The 20,820-nt window shown below is 37.2% G+C and overlaps 2 protein-coding genes across 2 annotated transcripts; both read left to right on the top strand.

The window, feature by feature from the left end:
* The first annotated feature begins 8,538 nt into the window (after window positions 1-8,538).
* LOC126622556 (uncharacterized) lies at window positions 8,539-9,858 on the top strand. Its single transcript, XM_050291343.1, has 2 exons — window positions 8,539-8,808; window positions 9,022-9,858. Exons 1-2 carry the CDS (start codon window positions 8,539-8,541, stop codon window positions 9,856-9,858), a joined length of 1,107 nt encoding a protein of 368 aa, XP_050147300.1.
* A 602-nt stretch (window positions 9,859-10,460) lies between these two features.
* LOC126622554 (uncharacterized mitochondrial protein AtMg00810-like) lies at window positions 10,461-12,197 on the top strand. The gene is made up of 3 exons (XM_050291342.1): window positions 10,461-10,625; window positions 11,547-11,974; window positions 12,053-12,197. The coding sequence occupies exons 1-3, from the start codon at window positions 10,461-10,463 to the stop codon at window positions 12,195-12,197; spliced, it is 738 nt and encodes a 245-aa protein (XP_050147299.1).
* Window positions 12,198-20,820: the final 8,623 nt, after the last annotated feature.

Genomic DNA, 20,820 nt, shown 5'->3' with positions numbered 1-20,820 from the left:
AAAGTGACAATCCGCAAAACGTGTGGTAAATAGATTCCTGTTAAGGGCTTTAAGTAGCGAATAATTGATGGCGAATCATAACCAACATAGAATCCCATTTTTCTCTGAGGACCTATTTTGGTACGTAGTGGCGACGCTATTGGCACATAGATTGTGCACCCAAACATATGTAAACACGAGACGTCAAGCTCATATCTAGTAACCAACTGTAACAGTGAATGCGGTTGTGTAGCGGTGGGCCTTAGGCGGACCAACATAGCTATGTGCAATATTGCATAACTCCAGGTAGATACTGGCAGTTTGATTTGTATGACCAAAGTCCGAGCTATCAATTAAAGTCACTTTATGAAAGCTTCTGCCAGGCCGTTTTGGGTGTTAACATAGGGTATAGGTGAAGGAATATTTTGTGAAAACATGTTCATTTAAGCAACATCAATAAGCATGCAATTAACAATTAAAGGCGGAATCATGCTAGCATGCACTTAAAAACAAAACATTAACCAAGAAATTCAAAGCCTAGTAGATTGGTGAACCAAAACTCAACTCAAAACAAAGTGAGTTGAAATTGTACCTTTGTAGATTCCTCTTTGCATAAGCAAAGGCTAATCACCCAAAGAGAGGGCCTTCATTCCTTGCATCTTAAATCTATGGATTTGGATGGAAGAATAGGTTTCTCCAAGTTCCCAAAATTGAGAACCACTAAGTCTTTTCACCAAGGAGAGATTGGAGAAGAAATGAGTGACCTTGGAGTAGTGGGATTGCAAGATGCACCCCCCAAGGGGCCGGCCTCCTAGAGAGAAAATGGAGAGACAAGTTCTCACCAATTTTCTCTAAAAGAAACCCTAATGAATAAAAGGCTATAAAGTCATATTTATACCTTTATTCATTTGAGTGGCAAACTTGTAATTAAAGCAAGTTCACTACCCTTCCTCTAAATGGTCGGCCATGGGGTGTTGTTTGGGCTTTTGGGTCTTAGTGAATCATTATTCATTAAGTTGTCATACAACTTAAGTCAATGGGCTTGACGTTCGAAGCCCATTGGACCTTAAGGTCCAAAACCTATCCCGAGGTCTTTAACGAACTTATTCGTTTGATTAATTAACATATTAATTAATCCTTGCCATAAATAAATGATTGAACCATTTAATCATTCTTACTCATCTCCATTGTTTCTTCAATCTCCACCTTACACGGTGTGCGATCCATTAGGTTCCTTTTAGCGAGGCAGTGGGCGATTAAAACCATTTTACATCGATTGTGAATTGAAACTTACTTTCAATTCTCCCTTTAGTGATTACACACGTTTAGGGCTTCCACAAACCATGAGTAACACCTTGCAGCATATCATGGTTACCCAAGCTAATCAGAAGAGGTAGAGAAAACCTATTCAGTTTGGGATTACAAATGCAATACGGTCTTTCTCTAATCTAATACTCCTGACCACATTGTTTGGTTTGATAGTTTATTTATTCATGTCTACTATCCAATGTGATTCGTGTGCTTATATGATTTCCTTGAATGTGATTTAGAACGACTTTTCTAAATCTCATTCATACTCTGGCCAGAGATTCTAAATCATATCATAGAGTATTCTCCCTCAAACGGTTTGAAGGTTAGAAATCCCTTGTTGCGCATTCACTTGCCTCCATGACTAAGTGGCTTAACCCCAACGATGCTGTGGACACCCCGATGGGGTGACTTTGACATAATCAAAGATCAAGGACTTAACCACAAGACAACTGTGATGCCTCAGGTCAAATGACTACTTTGCATTATCCCAACCATGAGTTCTCATGTGACATGAGTATGAGAACTCTTCGTTGATCGCGTTCAGTGAACTCATTCTCTACTGAGCACCTACGTACTTGTCTTGATGTCACACACACCAATGACTCGAGACTAGTCACTCTCCCTGAGAGAAGACATAGCACGTACCGATCTTGACGGACTGTCAATGCCCAATTGGCAATCCTATGATCAGGAACATTTAGGATGTGTCTACGAAAGAATGGTCTCATGAATCTAACTTCATTAGATTACATTCTTCCAATCACATATTCCTTGGACTTTATCGTTTAAGCATATAACATTTATATGAGACGGCTTAAACAATAATCTTTGCCCTTTATAGTTAAACTAGATTAGTTTAACTTGCAAAATGTCCGTAAAGTATCATCATATGATTGGCTTTAGGGCACATTTCCAACAATAGGATGTTCAACTTCAATCCCAATTGACATCCAATAATCGTCAAAGGTCTGTGACAGAAACTCTCCAGCATTATCCCATCGAAATAACTTGGTTGGATAATCAGGGTGGTGAGCCCTTAGCTTCACAATTTGTGTTAGGAGTTTCATAAATGCAACGTTATGTGTGGACAATAAACAGACATGTGACCAATGTGTCGATGTATCAACCAACACCATAAAGTATCTAAATGGTCCGCATGTTGGTTCGATAGTCCATAAATATCCCCTTGAATCCTTTGATGAAACTTAGGAGGGTTGTGAATAATCTTTGTAATTAAGGGTTGAGTATTCAACTTCCCCAAAAAACAAGCTTTGCATGGCGGGAATCCAACATAGGGAGGTAAATGATGCCCATGTGATGATTTGAGGATACAATGCATCATGTCATGTCCGGGATGGCCCATACGGTCATGCCAAAGCAGCAAATTGCTCTAGAACCTAGGCTCGGGGCCGGCCACATGGTGGGTCTCTATGTTGCGAATGGTTGTGATGTACAACCCACTTAGGAGACGTTCCATCTTCTCATTAATGCGCTTCGGGCCATACTTGTAATAAGTGATACAAAGAAATTCAGAACCATTCTCTTTAGTGGTTTCAATATGATATTGATTATCTCGAATGTCTCTAAAACTCAGCAACGTTCTTTGTCTTTAAAATTCAGCAACATTCTTCCGGAACGTGGAGAATAGAGTGCCTCTTTAATGGTTAAGACAGTACCATTAGACAACATTATACATGGCCTTTTTATCCTTCAATCAGGTTGGATGAGCTTGAGAGTGATTTCAGAGGTGCATTCTTAGGTAAGAAGTTAGTAAAATAGTGTTGCTCACGCAAGATGGTGTGCATGGTAGCACTATCAGCCAGATAACTAACTTCCTCACTAGTCATACCTAGAAATAAATTAATTGAATTGATTACATGCATAAATATAATTCCATTCATTCAATTCATCAATCGAGAAATAATATCCATAAAGTAATTATCCATAATTCAAAACAAACCAAAACCAAACAAATTATTCCAAATACTTAGAAAATTTGTCCAAAAATTAAACCATAAACCTAAAAATTAGGGGGGGGGGTTTCGGCCACTAGGGGTAAAAACATGTCTAGAAGAATAAAACTTATTCGTCCATAGGGGAAGATGCCTCTTAAAAGTCTGATATCTCCATGTATGTAGTAGTATCTTCGGGATGTTCCACATTGTCAAAGTTAGACTCACGATGGGAATGATACTTGACAATAGCCTCGGGGGTAGCTCTACATACGCGTGACCAATGATCCTTTAATCGACAGTGGTAGCACATGTCCATTTTAGTGGAAGTCGATTGAACTGTAGCTTTTCCTTTGTTCTTGAAGTTTGGGGCCTTAGGCGCAAGGGGTTGGCGCTTATGGGTCAAATTTCCTCCTTTTGGGTGTGTCTTTGAATGAAGATCATTGCAGTAGCTTTCTCAGCTTCGTCAACAGGGTTTTCGTCGGTAGGTTCCTCGATGGTGGCTTTAATACCCTTTGTAGTAAAGTGGAGCTTCACGTCTTGAACTCACTTCAGGTAGTTTCTTTCAGATATTTCCAAAGTGGTGAAATCGAGCTTGTTCAAGTTGGACATGTCCCAACAACAGAGGGTACAACAAAACATAGTTAGTCATATGTTAATCCATAGACATACATCGTAAAACTGGGTTCTATAGACATGTATTGGTTTAATTTAAGCAGGAAAGCTACAGGTTTCATGTGCTAAGTTTTGAATGAAAACTTTGGGTTTCAAAGGCACTAAATATGAAAATACATGTTCAATTTAGTTTTATGAATGATTAGTTCATAAAGGAGAGGTTCCTACAAGAACACAGAATGCAATATGTTGATTTAAGTGTAGTGGATTTGAGTTGTTTTGGAACTCAAGTGTGAGAGCTTGGGGACTTCAAAAGGATATCAACATTTCAAAGTAGAAAAATACATTATTGAATCGTTAATGTCCAAAAGTGATATTCAGGTCAATAATTTTGTATTAGTTATCATATTAATGAATTGCTAATCACTTTTAATTAATTCAATAGATTGGGACCAAATGGGGTCGATCGTGGAAGCAAAATAATGACAGATGGGTCATATTAGCTTTGGTTGGCATAACCCAAACTACCTTAAAAAATATTTGGGTATGAGTTATAACGAAATTGGCATTGGGTCGAAAAAGAGAACATGGCCTAGCAAAAAAAAATGGGCTAGAAGTGCTGCTGGTTTGGGCAAAAAAAAAAAAAGCATGAGGCAAGCGTAGCCTAAAGCTTGCTTGCGGGGTTGTGTAGGGAGGCCCAGCCGAGGTGGGGTCCAGGTTTTTGGGTCAGGGCAAGTCAAGCCTAGTAGCATAAATTGCTGGTGAGTTGGATCAAAGTTAGGGCAAAGCCTAACAAGTAACAGGCTGCTGCAGGCAGGCTTGGGCATAGGACATGAAAGGCCTAGTAGCTATGCGCTGCTGGAGTTCAGCCAGAGACGCGTGGGACAAGGCTAAAAAAGCTTCAAGCCTTCTCGGTTTGGGTTGTAGGCTTCAGGCCCGTGATTACCCTATCAGGCCTAGGGCCTGTGTTGCCTGGCATGAACAACAAAGCCTAAAGGGCTGCTATCCTATGGTCTAAGGCATCAAACGACGCCGTTCCCATGTTTGCTCCACATAGATAGGTTGTAGGCCAATTGTAGTGGTCGACAATAGTGCCTAGTGGCGGCGTGGTGGCGAGCTGCAACCATGCTGCATATTTCCCAGTTTTTTTTTTTTTTTTGACTCTTCTAGGGTTTTAAGGACCCTAATATATATTGACAAATATATGAATCATATACAATACATATTAGAAGAAAAATATAAATATAGGGAGTTCATGCATCATGGGGAATGTTTTCATGCTTCGTGGACGTTTCAAATATCGTACTTTATTTTAAGTGTGCCTAATTAGCACAAAACAAATAAAAGCCTTTGAATTTTGTAGAAGAAAACCTCATCTTACAATCCTTCAGTTCCTTAGCTTCTGGCAAGAGCATGCTGATAACGTGGTGTAGGCCTATTTGATTGAACTGTATTTAGGATTAGAGATGGAGAATGTCAGCAGCAAGAGAGAAGAGAGAGATTTTATTGTGAGGTGTGTGTTGTATCACCCAATTGTGCCTTTATTTATAGTAGTAGGATAAGTTAAATCCATACTCTTATAGGATTACAACTCTAATAGGATAATAACTACTAAAGGGAATATTTAAACATATCTCTAGATACACTCAGATTTACACAATTACATTCCTATTCTAAATATAACTGCAACAATACGCATATTTTTATTAAATAAATACATCATATCATTCAATACCAACAGCCAACTGAGAATGTAAAAAAAAAAAAAAAAAAAAAAAAAGAAAAAAAGATTTGGATCCTCAACTTTGGAAGAGGAAGACTAACATAATTGTAGTTAGATATGGATCTTTCACTACAAAAAATTCTCTGTCTACACGAAATAATCTTGTCAGACGAAATAAGGTTTCGTCGCCTATTTATTTGCCTGACAACATTTCGTCGAGAAATGATTGTCACGCAAAAATAGTTGCTCATATGTTTCATGTTTGTCTGACAAGGAAACTGTGTTGACCAACTTGGCCTGACAAATAAAACTTGCCCAATGAAACCATTTTGTCAGGCATATTGAAATACAAAATTTAAAATATTTTGCCCAATGAAATATTGTCGGGCAATCAATTCAAAGGAAAAAAAATACAAAATAATGCTCGACGAAATTTTTCTTTTTTTTTTTTTAATCAAGAAAGAATATCATTAAAGACAAAACCTTCGAAATTAAAAGCATTGAGAGCAACAGCCGGCAAGCAATAATCCCACATAATAGGATTCACAAGTGAAAGATCAAAGTACCAAGACATCTGTAACAAAGTTTGCCTTCCGGTATATATGGTTCGAACAACTTGGTTGAAAGAGCAAGCAAGACTATGGACATCCTCAATGATAGATTTAATCCTTCTAGGGACCTCCCACTTTCCTTGTACTGCCTCAATGAAAGCTTAGAATCACCCTCCACCAGCACATTTTGAAAACCCTTGGACTTTGTAAACTTAAGCCATTTCTCAAGCCCATCACTTAAACCACGGAAATAGTGACTCCATCCAAATCAAAGGCTCCTGCTTCAATGGCTTGACCATTAGAATTTTTTAACACACATGCTGCAGCAGCACGATCCTTTGTAACCGACCCATCAAAAAGCTTAACCTTATCAATATGATTAGGGTGTGCCACTTTATAATCTGATCAGGAGGCGCAGTACCTTTGCAAACTTGCCTCTCATTAGCCCGCAAGAAAAACTTTTCATAAACTAGTTGCAATGGAAACTCCCCGGGCGGGAGTCGAGACAACACTCATGAAGACCAAATTACTTCTTTTTGACCCTATTTGCCAACAATTTAGAATATGCATGACCTTACTCAACTCTGACATGTCTTCAGCATCACAAGACTTCAGAGTTTCCATCCAATCGAAGATATTATCACTAACAATATTATTTCTATTTGGAGGAGCAATAGAAGAAAGATTCTAAACCTTTTTAGCAATCTGGCACTTGATAAGCAGATGATTTAGATCCTCCTCCTCATTTTGACATATCGAGTGTTGATGTAAATTTTCACTATCTCTTACTTTGCGAAAATGCACCCACAAAATGATCAACACATTTGATCAAAGACCTAAGCCTCACGCGCCCATGGGGTTGGGGGAAGGGGGGAAGGGGTTAGGCCAATGGATCTTTGATGCCTAAGTTAGTTTCTCTGAATAGAGTATGTGTTTACGGCTTTTAGGGGTAGCACAAGCTTATCGGAATTTGGCAAAATTGGAGATATATATAGGGAGAGAGGGCCAACCATGGTGTTAAGATATTACCCTACACATGGCGGCATCCTATTGGCCAAGGTCTATGGAAAGAATATTCTCAAGATGTTAAATAGGAAATAATATCTTGAATGATGGTGTAAATATCCCTAATTAATTTGAATAGGGATTACTTACTTGAATGTAATCAATCCTCAATTGGAAATGTATAAAAGATAAGATTTGGGTAATTAATCCTCATCTTTAATGCTTTGACTTTTGCTTGCCATGGTAGGTGAGCTGTTGGCAGCATCATTCAGCTATTTGGATCTTCAGGGGTGTTGAGCTGCGCATGGGGGTATCTGAGGAGCATGCCTATTTAATGAGGGCAATATTCTCTTTCTTGAGCAAAAGTTCACGTGTGGCCTGTAGAATTTTTTAGGTTATTTAAGGCTCCACATCGGGCACATTTTATTAATATTATTGACAATTTTACTTAAATATCATAAGCCAAACAAACATTTTAACCTTCGGAATAATAGATAGCTTCCACATTCTCTTTAAAAGATTGAACTTATAAGCGGCTAGTTGTTGCTGTTTTGGCGCCAAGTTGTTGACTTGACTGAGAAACCACCATTATTAGAAACACCCTAGACCAATTCATCCTTTATATCTCGAAGAGGAATAGGAAGTAAGCAAATCTTTTTAACAATATCTCTATCCACAACTTCATTTAGTTTATCTATATCCCAACAATTATTAATAATGAAATCACTCTGTTGAAGAACACAAAAAACTAAAATTACTGCTAAATCAGTCTCCCTAGACCCCTACAATTCCAAGCAATGCACTTTATCAGTCAATTTCATGAAGTATATTCATGTGGCTCCCTTATACTTCTACATCAACCTCCTCTCTATTGATGTGTAAATTGATGAACTAATAAAGGGAAGATTACAAATTTTGTTTAGAGAAAAGCTTCAGCTCATAGGCTGAGCTTGTGTGTTAAAATTGTAATGTGTTAGTCAAGTCTCATAGAGCTTGATATTGGACAAGTGTCTTAATCTCAGTGTAGTATAGTTTGGATGGTTAAGATTGAATTTTAAAGTTGTATCTCTCTCTCTCGCTCTCTCTCTTCCAATGGTTATATTGTGGGAGTGTATGAGCTCTTATGTGTGAGAAAAAGTGCCCCGAAATATATTGAAGAATTTGCAGAAGGATATTCTCTGTGATTTTGATAGCAATTCTCTTCTTCTTCCTTCTCAAGTTTTCTGAGTGTTTTTCCATATTCATCATCAATATTCTTAGTTTAAAATCAAATTCACTAATATGGACTCAGAGCTAGGTTGGATCTGAACTTCTGGGCATCGTGTCTATGAAGGATTGAGCTCGGATTCACAACAAAAGCTCATTGCAGTGATTTGAGTTTATATCAGTGATCGAGTCTAACATGGCTGGATCCAGAGGGGGACAACTTAGAGCACCAGTCTTCAACGGCGAGAAATTTGATTTCTGGCAAACCAAAATGAAGACCATTTTCTATTCACACAAACTGTTGAATTTGGTTGAAAATGGCTACGAATCTTCGATAAAGAAGGAAAATGAGCTAACGGAGGCGGAGAAGAGGCTGATGCAAGAGAATGTAGTCAAGGATGCTAAAGCAGTTGGAATCATCCAAGGTGATGTTTTATATCATATTTTCCCGAGGATCGCAACTCAGGTAAGTGAAAAGGCAACGTGGGACATTCTGAGACAAGAATTCGTTGGTGCTAAGCAAGTAAGATTTGTGAAACTTTAAGATCTTAAATGAGATTTTGAGTATACTCGGATGAATGACAATGAATCCCTCTCTGTGTATATTGCTAAGCTGCTTGATCTAATTAATCAAATGAGAAGTTATGGTGAAGATTTATGCGATCATAGAATTGTGTAGAACTTGTTAATTAGTTTGCCTAAGTTTTATGATAGTATTGCATCAGTGATAGAGAACACTAAAGATCTGGAGACCATATATGCTCAGGATGTGGTTGCCATTCTAAAAGGTTATGAGCAAAGACTTGATAGACATGGTGAGAGTAGCACAGAGAAGGCGTTTGCTAGCTTAAACATTGCATCAAAACCAAATAGGTTTAATGGTCAATCTAACAATGGCAAATACCAAAAGAACTCTAAGTCAAAAGGGAAACAGTGGAGTAACAAGTCTAGTGTTCATGTGAAAAATGAGGCAAATAACACTGGAGACAAGTGTAAATTTTGTGATAGACTGTACTATGGTGAATGTTGGGTCAAGAACATGGTCAAGTGTCACAAGTGCAATAAAATTGGACACATTGCAAGGTACTGCCATACAAACAAGGTTGTGCAACACATAATTTTTGCACATCAGGTGGAAGAAACTGGTAATTTGTTCTATGCTAATCACTCTGGTGAAGTGAAGAAGATGAGTGATGTGTGGTACATGGACAGTGGATGTAGTAATCACATGACATCCAGAGAAGATTTGCTTGTAGATATTGACAAAAATGTGAAAGCCAATGTCCAAGTAGGCATTGGAGTTTTGGTTGAAGTGGCAGGAAATGGGACATTGGTTATTGAGACAATGAAGGGTAGGAGATACATAAAGCAAGTGATGCTTGTACCTGGTCTTGCAGAGAATTTACGTAGTGTAGACCAGATGATAGAGCATGGTTACTTTTTTCTATTTGGAGACTATAGAGTGGATGTGTTTAATGACAGGTCTCTAAGTAACTTGGTGGTCAGTGTGAAATAGAAAGGAAATAGGTGTTTTCCTTTGGATTTCAGCATAAACAAGGAGTTCGCACTAAGAACAAGTGTTCAAGAATGTGCAAAGATGTGGCATAAGAGATTTGGCCACTTAAACTATAGGAGTCTCAAACTATTACAAAGTCAAGGAATGGTATTGAGGCTGCCTACAATCCAAGATAGTAATGATGTGTATCAAGGTTGTGTACTTGGGAAGCATCACATGGAGTCATTTTCTAAGGGGGCTACTTGGAGAGCATAAGAACCACTAGAAATGGTGCATTCTGATGTCTGTGGACCTATGCAGGTTCCATCGATAAGTGGAACAGATATTTCCTCACATTCATTGATGACTACTCTAGAATGTGTTGGATATACTTCATTAGGAATAAGTAAAAGGTGTTTGGGATATTCAAGAAGTTTAGAGCTATGGTTGAACTGTAATGTGGTTATCCACTGAAGAAACTGAGAAGTGATAGGTGTGGAGAGTTCACCTCCACTAAGTTTAATGCATTTTGTGAATCAATTGGCATGGAAAGATAACTCACTCTATCCTACACTCTACAGCAAAATGGAGTGGCATAAAGGAAGAATAGGACAATAGTAGAGATGGCTAAGAGTATGCTGCATGAGAAGGGGCTACCTTACAAGATGTGGGGAGAGGCAATCAACACAGTAGTTTACTTATTGAATAGATGCTCTACAAGTGCATTGGACAAGGTCACACCATTTGAAGCTTATAGTGGAAGAAGACTCGGGATTAAACATCTCAAGGTATTTGGTACTGTGTACTATTCATTAATACTTGGAGATCTGAGACACAAGTTGGAGGCATCAAGTGCAAAAGGAATTTTCATTGGATATTGATCATGTGAGAAGAGGTACATAATTCTTAATCCAAGCAAAATGAAGGTGACTATGTTAAGAGATGTTGTTTTTGATGAAAATGGGAAGTGAAAACTAAGTGAAAGAAGTATATGTTCCTCTAATCTAGCCTGAGTTTAGAGAAACTGATGAGAATGAATTTGGAAGTTCTCTCATGTCAACATCTCCCACTTCTTATGAAAGATCAAGTACTCAAAATGCAAGGTTGCTTGTTGATACAGAAGCTTTTGATTCAACCCCTTCGAAATGAAGAAGTCTGAGTGAAGTGTATGAGCACTGCAACCTGTGTATTATTAAACCTGAGTGTTTTGATGATGTTGTACAAGATCAAGCTTGGAAAGTTGCAATGCAAGAGGAGATCAATATGATTGAAAAGAACAAGACTTGGGAATTAGTGAACATACCACATGACAAGCCAGTGATTGGAGTAAAGTGGGTATACAAGACCAAGTTGAACCTAGAATGACCTGTGCAGAAAAACAAAGCAAGGTTGGTGGCAAAGGGGTATGCACAGAAGCTTGGTGTGGATTACAAAGAGACATTTGCACCTGTTGCAAGGTTGGACACCATAAGAACATTAATTGCTCTTGTTGTAAAGAATAACTGGCAGCTATTTTAACTAGATGTTAAGTTTGCATTCTTGAATGGAGTACTTCAAGAAAAGGTGTATGTGGATCAGCCAGAGGGTTTTATTGTTAAAAGGGAAAATATAAGGTGTACAAATTGCATAAAGCTCTCTATAGATTGACACAAGCTCCAAGGGCTTGATATAGTGAAATTGATGCTTATTTTGAAGAATGTGGATTCAAGAAGAGTGACAGTGAAGCAACCTTGTATACAAAAGGGAAGGAGGGTGCAGGAATGTTTCTTATGTCGATTTATGTGGATGATATCATTTATACTAGAAGTAGTATTGAGATGATGGAAGAATTCAAAGCTGATATGATGCATAAGTATGAAATGACAGATTTGGGTTTGTTGTATCATTTTCTAAGAATGGAGACTATGCAAATTGAAACCAGCATATTCATTCACCAAAAGAAGTATGCTACCTCTCTACTCAAGAAGTTTGGACTGCAGTATTGTAAGCCTGTTAGTATTCTACTTGTTCCAAATGATAAGTTGAGAAAAGATGATGATAGTGGAGCTACAGATGAAGCACAGTTTAGGAAAATAGTTGGCAACTTGTTGTATCTCACTGCAACTAGGCCATATATTATGTATGCATGGGTGCTGAGGTACATATAAGGAACTTTGAACTCTGGTTTAAAGTACAAGAAAGCTAAATGAGCAATGTTGTTTGGATTCTGTGACAGTGATTGGAGTGGATCCGAAGATGATATGAGAATCACTTCAGGGTATGCATTCACCTTTGGAAGTAGAGTATTCTCTTGGTCCTTAGTCAAGCAACACTGTGTTGCACTATCCCCAGCTAAGGTAGAGTACAAGCAACCTGGTTAAGGTTTGTGTTGGGAGATTTTGGTGAAACACAGATCGTTGCAACTCCACTAAACTGTGATAGCACTTATGCCTTTGCAATCATTAAGAACCCTATCTTTCGTAAGAAGACCAAACACATCAACATAGGGTATCACTTTATCAATGAAGCTTTGTAGAATGTGATCATTAACTTGGTGTACTGTCCAACCAAAGATCAGGTAGCAGACATACTCACAAAGGCTGGCTCTTGCTAAGGATCAATTCTATCATCTCAAAGAGCAATTGGGAGTGAAATCAGTTCACAATTTAGAGGGAGCATTGAAGTGTAAATTCATGAACTGATAAAATGAAGATTACAATTTTTGTTTAGAGAAAAGATTCAGCTTATAGGCTGAGCTTGTGTGTTAAAATTATAATGTGTTAGTCAAGTCTCATAAGGCTTGATATTGGACAAGTGTCTTAATCTCAGTGTAGTATAGTTTAGATGGCTGAGATTGAATTTTAAAGTTATATCTCTCTCTTTCGCTTCCAATAATTATATTGTTGGAGTGTATGAGCTCTTATGTGTAAGGAAAAGAGCCTCGAAATATATGAAAGAATTTGCAGAGGGATATTCTCTGTGATTTTGATCGCAATTCGCTTCTTCTTCTTTCTTAAGTTTTCTGAGTGTTCTTCCATATTCATCATCAATATTCTTAGTTTAAAATTGAATTCACTAACACTCTTGCATATGCTTCCTTGGACTTAACACTCCCACTTTAGGCCTAGTAGTACTTATCCTTGCTTCTGCCGCCATAATAGATGCCACAACATCCCCAGCAGCAGAGCTACTCTCCCCAATACTTCTAGTTCCCTTCTTACCTACCATATCATGACAATACATATGACATATAATAGAAACAAACATTGACCAAAACTTGCACAACATTGTTGTTACGAATTATAGTAACTATATTAGTCATCTTAATGATTAGGAATGTAGCCGCAAGAGTAGAATTATCATTTAAGTGAACAAGAACTTTAGAGGACATGCATACATAGCAAACTTTAAAGTTGTCATTTACCTTCTACTCTTTGTTAGAGTTACCTCAAGTCTTCCTCCATTTCGGCACAAGACCAACCCTAAGTATCCACTTACACTTAGAAACTTTTCCTACCTTTTTCCCAACATTCTTCGATATGGCATCATCAACCACCAGCTCCCCATTTCTCTTCTTGTCAACCTTCTTTTTCAACTTAGGAACCACTGTGGTCCAACCCTTATCCTCCCGAGGCTCCACCACTTCTCTAATTCTAGCCTTCTCACGGTCAACATTCTCTTCTTCATGATTAACAGCAGAAGGAAAGCTTAACATCACATCCTTTTGTAAGGATTCCTTCACAGCATCATCAACATAGGTATCTTTAGTGTAGACCAAAAGTTCATCCTTGAACACACTGTTTATCATGACGTACCCACTATCTAAGTCCTCTTCTAAGCAAGCGTGTATATTGATCTCCTACGCCCATAATAAAAACAGACTTCAAACAACTTCTTGTAACTAATAAGGATATGACTTTCCTCATCAAGGGTTCACAATTAGCATTCTCTTTAAAGGGATGCTCAGATCCACCTCCACTATGTATTGCTATCCTCTACTAGCTAATTTTTTATCGGTAATCACTAATAATATCTAGCCTTTACTAGAAATATCAGTATCTGTAAATAGTCATACAATCGTAGCTAGCTAGTACATAGTGCATGATGACCATTTAGTAAAAATAATGAGAGTTTTAACGAAAAGCCCACGATACTGTTCACTTTAACAAAAAACCACATTTTTACACTAAAAAGTCAAACTTGGTACTATTCACTTTACCTTTTATTTTGTCCTTATCGTTAAAACTCAAAGTTTTCAAGCCATTTTCATTAGTGTTCCTAAAAATAAATTATTAAATTCACAATAGTGTCATAATATCAATTCTACTTAAGTTTCATCAAATCGATTTCAAATCATTTATTCATCAAAACAATTTAATCGAAAACAAAAGTTTTAAAGGGATCCACTCACATGTAATCCAAGCGTACTTCCTCATTAAGTCCCTTGCCTTTGTCCAATTTAATCCCACTTCTAACATTTCGTTAATTCAACATCAAAAAGTACTATTTAGACATTGAACTTTCACGAACGGAGGGCATGCGAGTTCAAAACCTGAGTTTCTCAACTCAAATCTCACATGAAATTTGAAGGATGATTACCTAGAATTGATTCGATTTGGTTTCAAGCACCATTAGTCTCGAACTCGACAAAATTCAACCGGAAAAACTCATCAGGAAGTGGGAAATTGCACAGGGTGTAAAATAAAACCTCCATTTATAACTCAAATTCAACATCCATAACCTGGAATTGATACCTAAGGATGATTGGAGTAAAGTTCGAGCAAAATAAAAGGTGTTTCTATCAGTGTTCACGCTTGAGAATTCCGTTGAGAACTCAAGCTCGAGTTATCATATTACTAGCATTGGATTGTGCACGCAATGCATCTATTGAATTCCTCAAACTACCTAGATGATTATTTATGTGGTTTCTGAAGGAGATATTTGTGAAAACAAGTTCATTTGAGAGACATATATGCATGCAATTAATGATTAAAGGTGGAATCATGCTTGGAGGCACTCAAAAACAAAACTTTACCCACGAAATTCAAGGTCTAGTAGTTGTGGTGAACCAAGACTCAACTCAAGAACAAAGTGAGTTGAGAAATATTATACCTTTTTTGAATCCTCTTTGCATAAGCAAAGGCTAATCACCTAAGAGAGAGGGCATTCATTCCTTAATTCTTAGCTCCATGGATTTCTTGGAGGAGGATGGTTGGATGGATTCTCCAAGTTCCCAAAAAGGGAACCTCTAAGTTTCCCCACCAAAGAGGGACTTGAAGAACAGATAAGTGACCTTGGAGGAGGATTGATACTAGTAAATCCCCTCCAAGGGGGCCGGCCTCCTAGAGAGAAAAATGAGAGCTTTTGTTCTCTCCAATTTCCTCAAAAGAGAAAACTAATGAATTTTGGCTATAGTCACTTCACTTAAGTGATAAAAAGAACCAAAACCCTTTCATTCATGATATGGCCAGCCTTCTAAAGGCTTTGGGCCCCTTTGAGTCTTTAGCCATTAAGTTGTCATACAACTTAAGTTAATGGGCTTGATGATTCTAAGCCCAATGGGCCTTGAGGTCCAATAATTACTCAAAAGCTAAAATGAACTTATTCGTTTGATTAATTAACATATTAATTAAGCCTAGCCATAAATAATTAAATCATTTAATTATTCTTACCCATATCTGTTGTTTCTTCAATCTCTACTTTACACAGTGTACGATCCATTAGGTTCCTTCTAGCGAGGCAGTGGGCGATTAGAACTCTTCAAATCGATTGTGAATTGAAACTTACTTTTGATTCTCCCTTTAGTGATTATACGCCTTTAGGGCTTCCACAAACCATGAGGGACATGGCTACCCAAGCTAATCAGAAGAGGTGGAGAACTTATTCAGTTTAGGATTACAATGCAATATGGTATTTCTCTAATCCAATACTCTTGACCACATTGTTTGGTTTGATAGTTTATTCATGTCTATTATCCAATGTGATTCTCTTACTTATATGATTACCTTGAATGTGATTTGGAACGAATTCCTAAATCTTATTCATACTCTGGCTAGAGATTCTTAATCATATCATAGAGTATTCTCCCTCAAACGGTTTGAAGGTTAGAAATCCCTTGTTATGCATTCACTTGCCTCCATGGGTAAGTGGCTTAACCCCAACTATGTCGTGGACACCCTTTGACGGAGTGACTTTGATATAGTCAAAGATCAAGGACTTAACCATAAGACAACTATGATGCCTCAGGTCAAAGGACTACTTTTCATTATCCTAACCATGAGTTCTCATGTGACATGAGTATGAGAACTTCTCGTTGATTGCGTTCAGTGGACCCATTCTCTATTGAGCGAGTATGAGAACTTCTCGTTGATTGCGTTCAGTGGACTCATTCTCTATTGAGCATCTACATGCTTGTCTTGTTGTCAGTCACACCAATGACTCGAGACCAGTCACTCTCTCTAAGAGAAGACATAGCACGTACTGATCTTAATGGACTGTCAATGCCCAATTAGTAATCCTATGATCAAGAACGTTTATGATATGTATACAGAAGAGAATGGTCTCATGAATCTAACTTCTTTAGATCACATTCTCCTAATTACAAATTCCTTGGACTTAATCGTTTAAGCATATAACATTTATATGAGACAGCTTTAAACAATAATCTTTGCTTTTTTATATTAAACTAGATTAGTTTAACATGTGAAATGCTCGTAAAGTATCATCATATGATTGGCCTTAGGGCACATTTCGAACAATTTCTAGTTAAAATTTTGACAGAAAATGGTAAAGGTGGTGGTGGTTTTCCGTTGAAGTATAAAAGTCTTTGGTCCATAAATGTTGAAGACTAAGTCTTTGATCCATAGATGTTGAAGTATAGAAGTCTTTGGTCCATAAATGAATCCCTAGCACTCTAGCGTATCATCCCATATCATAAGTCTCCAAGTAATTATCATGGCTACTCATTATCAATGCCAGCGTTACCTCTTCTCCTTGATTTAAGATCTTTCACTTGTTTTTACTTCTTAGTCTTGTGTTTGGTGTGAATCACCTTAAATTAAGGAAGAGTATGGGTTCTAGGTTTACCCGGTCTCTAGGGTTGCTTGTAACCTTTTCTTTCTTTCCTACATATGTGTCCTTGTACATGCATTCTCCTTATGAAATACAATACACTTTAAACTAGGCAAGTAACATGGTATTAGAGCAGTTTTATTTGTAACTTGTCTCTGGCCAATTCATCACCGTTGTTTCACACCTTTAATCTTAAGCCATGGCGGAAGAAGATCCAGTAAATATTGAGGGTGATACCTCCTATATTTCCCCTTCAAACTTCTCAGACACTGAGGTTAATACCAATCAGTGTTTGTGTTCCATTTTGTTGAATGGATTCAACTATCTACCTTAGTCTCGTGCAGTTTCACTTGCCCTGAGTGGGAAAGGAAAACTTAGTTTTGTAAATGGAAGCATCAAAGCTCCTGGAATCACCTCACCAACTTATGATGATTGGCTCTGCAAGGATCAACTCGTGATGTCCTTACTTCTCAATACTATGGAGAAACATATAGCTAAAATTTTCAGTTACTCAGAGTCCCCATAAGATTTTTGGAACTATGTGAAGGACATGTATGGAAATCAAAACAATTATACAATGGTCTTTCAACTGAAGAAAGACATTACATGCATCCGACAAGAAGGGAAGTCTTTTGTGAAACACTTTGGTAGCCTCAAAACTATATGGAATGAGCTGGATGTGTACCTTCCACACACCATAGATGCAAGTATCCTACTAAAGAGAACTGAGGAAGACAATATATACCAACTTTTGGGAAGCTTAAGCTCAGAGTATAAGGATCTCAGAAGCCACATATTTATGAGTAAAAAACTTCCAACCTTCAAAAGTGTTTATGCCACTGTCCAACCCCGAAGAAACTAAGAAGAGAGCTATGAATGGTGAGTCTAGCTCTAGGCCAACTGAAGCTCGAGCCTATGCTGCAAACCACAAAGTATACAAGGGTAAGAACGTCACCTCAATTGTACTTACTATAATGGTGTTGGTCACATGGAAGAAAAATGTTGGATTCTTCATCTAGAATTGAAGCCCAAATTCACCAAAGATGGGAAGGTGATTCCATCAAAATCTGCACAAGTAACCCACTTCAAGAGTCAACATGCAGCTAACTTCACCTATGAGTTCTCACACAGATCCATGGACTTCACTGCAAGTCCTGTGACACTCATAAACAAATTTGCTACATACTTGCAAACCAAGGGTCATGAAAGTGATGCATCAAACTCGCAAAATGAAGATAGAGATCATACTGCCATACTGGGGCAATTTGCAGGATTTCTTGCCAAAAACAAGTCTACAACACATGAAGAAGCCTCAGGTATACTCAAAACCTTCTCCATTACATTACAAACAAGCACTGAATATGATTATTGGATAATTGACTCAGGTGGCATTGATCATATGACAAATAAACTTTCAAACTTGCATGACTTTCAAGCATTCAAAAATCCCTCACTAGTGCTATTGCAAATGGAAAAAATGTGTCAGTTTTGGGTAAGGGAAGAGTTAGTATAGTCACAAACAATAATGAGTCATTAGCCCTCTATGTTCCCTCTTGTCCTTTCTAACTACTTTCAGTAGGAAAGCTTACAAATTCCCTAAACTATCTTGCCATTTTCTCACCCAAAAAAAATGTTTTTCAGGACATCATCACCAAGAAGATGATTGTTGAAGGGTTCCTTCTTAATGGTCCATACTACCTGTGCAAAAACTCAGTCATGCCTAGAGCCCTTCAAGCTGGACCAAAGTGTTTTGAAAACCAACAATTATGGCACCGAAGACTTGCTCATCCTTCTGAAGTTGTTTTGTCAGGGTTGTTTCCCATGTTTTGTTAGTCACCACTTAAATGTGAAACATGTCATTTTTCGAAGTTAGTTAGATTACATTTTGGCATTTTTGTTTTTAAGACATGTAAGCCATTTGAGATGGTAGAACTGTTGTTTGAGGACCTACAATTGAATCAATGGATGGTTATAAGTATTTTGTCATTTTTGTTAACGATTTCACTCGTGTCACTTTTCTGTACCTCATGAAATAAAAAAGGGAGGTTTTCTGCATATTTAAAGATTTCCATAAACTTGTACAAACTTAATACAACTCAAACATTAAGGTACTTAGATTGGACAATGGCACTGAGTTTCTATCTAATAACATGGTTTAGTAACATGGTTCAATACTTGAGTTCACAACACATTGTTCACCAAACCAGTTGTGTAGGGACACTAAAAAGAAAAGGGTATCAGAAAGGAAGAATAGATACCTGCTTGAGAAGACTCGAGCTTTAGTGCTGCATATGAATGTTCCCAAGAAATATTGGGCACATGTTGTGTTTGGTGTGAATCACCTTAAATTAAGGAAGAGTATGTGCTCTAGGCTTACCCGGTCTCTAGGGCTGCTTGTAACCTTTTATTTCTTTCCTACATTTATGTCTTTGTGCATGCATTCTCCTTTTGGAATACAATACACTTTAAACTAGAAAAGCAACATTTTCTCCCAATGATAGAGAGTGAGAGAGTTAGAGAGAGAGTCAACGTTGTAGAAATGAGGAAAGAGAAGAGAGTAACCGAGAATGGGGGTTCAGTCCCACTCAAAAATTTCCAAGTGAAAATTACAATTTCACCCTTCATTTATTGAAATTCGTAACTTCAAACTCAATTTTGCTTTCGCCGACGTACTTGTGAGTACAAAAAATAATTAAATAAAATAGAAAAATATGAGATATTGACTCAAGGCTCCATAATTATTCAAGACACCAACTAGGGTCATTTTGTCTTTTCATATCCTTTGGGATTAAACTACACGATTTTAAGATACGGGTTGTAACAACGAGGTTGTGAGTTTTACTTTTATGCATTCCTTTCAGGTTTACTCTGAGATTCAAATTCATTCATTGAGTCGTCAACCACATCAACTGCTTTTACATCATCCATGAAGATCTGATGCAAACACTATTTGAGTATTTACACACTCAGGGGGGAGTATTATGACATCAATTCTAGTATAAGTGTGATTCTGTAAATCCTTGGTAGATTTGGTTCACTCTTTATGATAGTGATTATTTCCTATTAGGATTTGTATTACTTGCAGGACAAGTTTCTCTCTTTCTTTGATTTACTTTAAATAAAGGCACATGCAAATGGAAATTGACATCCTTGAAATTCCACAATTCTCTCTCTATTCTTTGCCGCACCCCTCAGTGAAAATAAGCCACAACATAGAAACATTTTTTCTCTTTTTTAAAAATTGAGCAAATTTGATATAAGTCCAGTTTTGTGAGTTATTATTAGGTTTAATCCAATTTGTTAGGTTAGGTCCATTCACTTGTTATTAACATCTATTTTAATTAAATTGTGATAAATGTCATCCCTTTTTTATACGTTCATCATTACTTAATTTTAGTATTAAATATAAGAATAAATAATTGTTTCTCCTTTTCCCTTTGTATCCCAATTTTTCTTCTACCTCTATCATAGGTTAACTGTGCTAACTAATGTATTTCGTATGTATTATATATTATTATCAACATATATAATAATATAGATCCATAATTGTATGAAAAATGAAATTTCTTTGAACTATGTTATGGATGATAGGTAGATAATTTTTATTTATTTTGTAGACACCTGTATCACAGATTAAACATATTTTATCAACCTATGATATAGGTATCATATAGGCTTAAATGTTAAACTGGTCCTGTGTTTGAGTCATTTAGTCAATTTAGGCTTGTGTTTTCAATTTGGTCAATTTTGTTCTTGTGCTTATCTCCGTTAGCCAATTAAGGACATTTTTCATCTAATTGCTCTAAAAAACAAGGACTAAATTAGCAAAATCGAAAACACAAGGACTAAAGATGCAAATTACAATTTTGAGTAAAGATGCATAAATGAAGAAATTTAATTAAAGCTAAGATACAATATATAGGTAAGCAATCA

This window comes from Malus sylvestris, chromosome 5, assembly GCF_916048215.2.
Source record: "Malus sylvestris chromosome 5, drMalSylv7.2, whole genome shotgun sequence".
NCBI lineage: Eukaryota > Viridiplantae > Streptophyta > Magnoliopsida > Rosales > Rosaceae > Malus > Malus sylvestris.
Note: the sequence above shows the minus strand (reverse complement) of the source record. Positions and strands in the feature narration are given on the sequence as shown.